General features: G+C 60.3%; 2 protein-coding genes across 2 annotated transcripts; both read left to right on the top strand.

Moving 5' to 3' along the window:
• Positions 1-883: 883 nt before the first annotated feature.
• GUITHDRAFT_101309 (hypothetical protein) lies at positions 884-1989 on the top strand (the record flags this gene model as incomplete). Its single annotated transcript, XM_005839780.1, has 2 exons — positions 884-1315; positions 1402-1989. The coding sequence occupies 2 exons, from the start codon at positions 884-886 to the stop codon at positions 1987-1989; spliced, it is 1020 nt and encodes a 339-aa protein (XP_005839837.1).
• Positions 1990-2534: 545 nt separating this feature from the next.
• GUITHDRAFT_101308 (hypothetical protein) lies at positions 2535-4467 on the top strand (the record flags this gene model as incomplete). The annotated part of the gene is made up of 6 exons (XM_005839779.1): positions 2535-2984; positions 3029-3133; positions 3199-3564; positions 3651-4225; positions 4297-4380; positions 4434-4467. The coding sequence occupies 6 exons, from the start codon at positions 2535-2537 to the stop codon at positions 4465-4467; spliced, it is 1614 nt and encodes a 537-aa protein (XP_005839836.1).
• Between the last annotated feature and the right edge of the window lie 115 nt (positions 4468-4582).

Here is a 4582-nt window from a genome sequence, read left to right as displayed (position 1 = left end):
CCTCCATCCGTCCGCTGCCCCTGGCGGACCCCCGGGCAGCGCCGGCTCCTTGTCGGCGGCTGCCCTTTCTCCGTCCGCGGCCGCCCGCTTTGTGGCGGCAGCGGACGTCTCGACTGACAGTGGTCAGTCGGGCTGCCTCCGGGTATCGCGTCTAAGGGATGTTATTCCTCCTGCATGCTCCTGCTGCTTGTTTCCTGATTGCTTGACCCTTAGGCTGCTTGTCTGCGCGGCTTCTCGCTTGGGCTGGCGCTGCCGCGTCTGGGTGCCAGCAGTGCTGGATCTTTTCGGGCTTGTGTTTTGTGTGTGATTGTGCAGCTTCTCGCTGTGGACTGTGTGCCTGCCGGTTCAGCTTGTTCCTGCTTTGTTTTGCTTGAGGCACTTTTTATCTTCTGCCAGTAAATCCTAGAGGCATCAACACCCTGATCTCTCGCAGCTGAAGAAGAGCCTTAAGCACCGTCTCAAGACTCAACTTCTTCACTTCGAGGTCGTCACTGGCGGGATTACACTTGGCGGCCTGCCTATCGGCACGGATGGATTTCATGCTAGTCAGCTCCGAGCGAAGGTTTCTACCCTCAACGAAGAGCTCTCGAAGCTCGGGCTCGTCCAGCATGGCTTCATGTTCAAGACGCTGGTGAGGGCGAGCCATCTTCAGAAGCTCCGCTTCTTCTTCCAGGGGTCATCTCCGTTTCCAGTCACAGATTCGTCTCTTTGACCTCTCTGTCCACCTGGCGCTTGAGAAATACCACGGCAGTGTCCGACGGAATGTGATGGATGTCAGCGCGAGCTCGACCCCTCCGTTGCTGCACATCATCTCCAGACCTGCAAACGCCGATCCTCCAAGCTTCCCACGGCGCATGACAACCTTACTCGTACGATTCGGTCGATGCTGAACGAAGCTGGTCTTCAGAGTGTCATCGATACAGTGGGGGATCCTCGTTCTCGACGGCAGGTACCCTCCCATCCTCATGGCCGCAAGATGAAGGGCGATATCCACATCCCTGGAATCCGCGATCGAGGGTCTGAGCAGTACGAGGGCTTGATGGCGGACGTGACGTTGGTCCACCCTTACATTGGTAGCTCTGCCGACCTGACCAAGTGGGGGGAGGTCAACCTCGACGCCCTCCATGTTGCAGCGTCTGAGAAGATTCGCAAACATCGCGCTGCATATGCTATGACTACTCCTCCTCGAGCGTTCATCCCTCTTGCCATCTCGACGGACGGTACCCTGCATCCTGACACCCTCCGCTTCATCTGGTATCTCGCGGACATCATTGCTCAGCGCTCGATGCCTCTTGAGGATGCGGCTCGGCGTTTGGTCGGCACTTCGTGCCTGATGACGGCCCTGCTGCTGAGGTCCTGGCTCGCAAACGCGCCGCCACCTATCAGCGCCTCACTATGCAGCTGACGCTGGAGGCGCTCTTGTCTGGTGCGAGGCGCATGACGCCCTTGCGGGCGCAAGCACTTCTCGAGCCAGAGGACAGCTCCTCCTCGGACTTTGTCGAGTCGCCCGAGGAGGAGTCTTCGCCGGAGGTCTCCGACTCCGATGGGGGAAACACGTCGAGTGGCGCCGACGATCGGCGCGGAGCTGGCGACTCGGAGGCGTCTCCGTCCCTCACTGTGACGTCGGGTGCCTCCGGAGAGCTCGACACCCCTGGGGTGCTTGCTGCTGGTCCGAGCTCGCCTGCTTCCTCCCCGGCATCGGTCGGGTCACGCCGGTCCTTGGGCATTGCCGCGGCGTCGCCGCCGTCACGGGCGGCTACCACTGACTCGGCTACCGCTGACTCGGAGGCTAGCGAGGAGGACTACCTCGAGCGGTACCGTGTTCCTGTGTCCAGCCTCCCTCCGTCCGCTGCCCCAGGCGGACCCCCGGGCAGCGCCGGCTCCTTGTCGGCGGCTGCCCTTTCTCCGTCCGCGGCCGCCCGCTTTGTGGCGGCAGCGGACGTCTCGACTGACAGTGGTCAGTCGGCTGCCTCCGGGTATCGCGTGTAAGGGATTTTATTCCTCCTGCATGCTCCTGCTGCTTGTTGCTTGATTGCCTGACCCTTAGGCTGCTCCTGCTGCTTGTTGCTTGATTGCTTGACCCTTCGGCTGCTTGTCTGCGCGGCTTCGCGCTTGGGCTGGCGCTGCCGCGTCTGGGTGCCAGCAGTGCTGGTTCTTTTCGGGCTTGTGTTTTGTGTGTGATTGTGCAGCTTCTCGCTGTGGACTGTGTGCCTGCCGGTTCAGCTTGTTCCTGCTTTGTTTTGCTTGAGGCACTTTTTACCCTCTGCCAGTAAATCCTATAAGGCTGCTTGTCTGCGCGGCTTCGCGCTTGGGCTGGCGCTGCCGCGTCCGACGGTCTGGGTGCCAGCAGTGCTGGATCTTTTCGGGCTTGTGTTTTGTGTGTGATTGTGCCGCTTCTCGCTGTGGACTGTGTGCCTGCCGGTTCAGCTTGTTCCTGCTTTGTTTTGCTTGAGGCACTTTTTACCTTCTGCCAGTAAATCCTATACATCGTACTTGTCGGTCCACTCGAGGATGCCGTTGCAGCTACGTCCGCTATGAAGAAGTACATGTTGGCTGATCTGAAGCTAGAGATTCAACCTCGCGAGTCGAAAGTTTACATCCCCTCCTGGCATCAACACCCTGATCTCTCGCAGCTGAAGAAGAGCCTTAAGCACCGTCTCAAGACTCAACTTCTTCACTTCGAGGTCGTCACTGGCGGGATTACACTTGGCGGCCTGCCTATCGGCACGGATGGATTTCATGCTAGTCAGCTCCGAGCGAAGGTTTCTACCCTCAACGAAGAGCTCTCGAAGCTCGGGCTCGTCCAGCATGGCTTCATGTTCAAGACGCTGGTGAGGGCGAGCCATCTTCAGAAGCTCCGCTTCTTCTTCCAGGGGTCATCTCCGTTTCTCCCGTGGGTCCAGTCACAGATTCGTCTCTTTGACCTCTCTGTCCACCTGGCGCTTGAGAAATACCACGGCAGTGTCCGACGGAATGTGATGGATGTCAGCGCGAGCTCGACCCCTCCGTTGCTGCACATCATCTCCAGACCTGCAAACGCCGATCCTCCAAGCTTCCCACGGCGCATGACAACCTTACTCGTACGATTCGGTCGATGCTGAACGAAGCTGGTCTTCAGAGTGTCATCGATACAGTATAGGATTTACTGGCAGAAGGTAAAAAGTGAAAACAGTGGGGGATCCTCGTTCTCGACGGCAGGTACCCTCCCATCCTCATGGCCGCAAGATGAAGGGCGATATCCACATCCCTGGAATCCGCGATCGAGGGTCCGAGCAGTACGAGGGCTTGATGGCGGACGTGACGTTGGTCCACCCTTACATTGGTAGCTCTGCCGACCTGACCAAGTGGGGGGAGGTCAACCTCGACGCCCTCCATGTTGCAGCGTCTGAGAAGATTCGCAAACATCGCGCTGCATATGCTATGACTACTCCTCCTCGAGCGTTCATCCCTCTTGCCATCTCGACGGACGGTACCCTGCATCCTGACACCCTCCGCTTCATCTGGTATCTCGCGGACATCATTGCTCAGCGCTCGATGCCTCTTGAGGATGCGGCTCGGCGTTTGGTCGGCACTTCGTGCCTGATGACGGCCCTGCTGCTGAGGTCCTGGCTCGCAAACGCGCCGCCACCTATCAGCGCCTCACTATGCAGCTGACGCTGGAGGCGCTCTTGTCTGGTGCGAGGCGCATGACGCCCTTGCGGGCGCAAGCACTTCTCGAGCCAGAGGACAGCTCCTCCTCGGACTTTGTCGAGTCGCCCGAGGAGGAGTCTTCGCCGGAGGTCTCCGACTCCGATGGGGGAAACACGTCGAGTGGCGCCGACGATCGGCGCGGAGCTGGCGACTCGGAGGCGTCTCCGTCCCTCACTGTGACGTCGGGTGCCTCCGGAGAGCTCGACACCCCTGGGGTGCTTGCTGCTGGTCCGAGCTCGCCTGCTTCCTCCCCGGCATCGGTCGGGTCACGCCGGTCCTTGGGCATTGCCGCGGCGTCGCCGCCGTCACGGGCGGCTACCACTGACTCGGCTACCGCTGACTCGGAGGCTAGCGAGGAGGACTACCTCGAGCGGTACCGTGTTCCTGTGTCCAGCCTCCCTCCGTCCGCTGCCCCAGGCGGACCCCCGGGCAGCGCCGGCTCCTTGTCGGCGGCTGCCCTTTCTCCGTCCGCGGCCGCCCGCTTTGTGGCGGCAGCGGACGTCTCGACTGACAGTGGTCAGTCGGCTGCCTCCGGGTATCGCGTCTAAGGGATGTTATTCCTCCTGCATGCTCCTGCTGCCTGTTGCTTGATTGCCTGACCCTTAGGCTGCTTGTCTGCGCGGCTTCGCGCATGGGCTTCGGCTGCTTGTCTGCGCGGCTTCGCGCTTGGGCTGGCGCTGCCGCGTCTGGGTGCCAGCAGTGCTGGATCTTTTCGGGCTTGTGTTTTGTGTGTGATTGTGCAGCTTCTCGCTGTGGACTGTGTGCCTGGAGGTTTAGCTTGTTCCTGCTTTGTTTTGCTTGAGGCACTTTTTACCTTCTGCCAGTAAATCCTATGCTATCACCACCGCTGGCCTTCCTCGCAGTACCTCGCCGCGCATCCCGACCTGCTAGA

This window comes from Guillardia theta (assembly GCF_000315625.1).
Source record: "Guillardia theta CCMP2712 unplaced genomic scaffold GUITHscaffold_7, whole genome shotgun sequence".
NCBI classification, from domain to species: Eukaryota; class Cryptophyceae; order Pyrenomonadales; family Geminigeraceae; genus Guillardia; species Guillardia theta.
The sequence above is the reverse complement of the archived record's forward strand: the minus strand, read 5'-3'. Positions and strand labels throughout refer to the sequence as shown.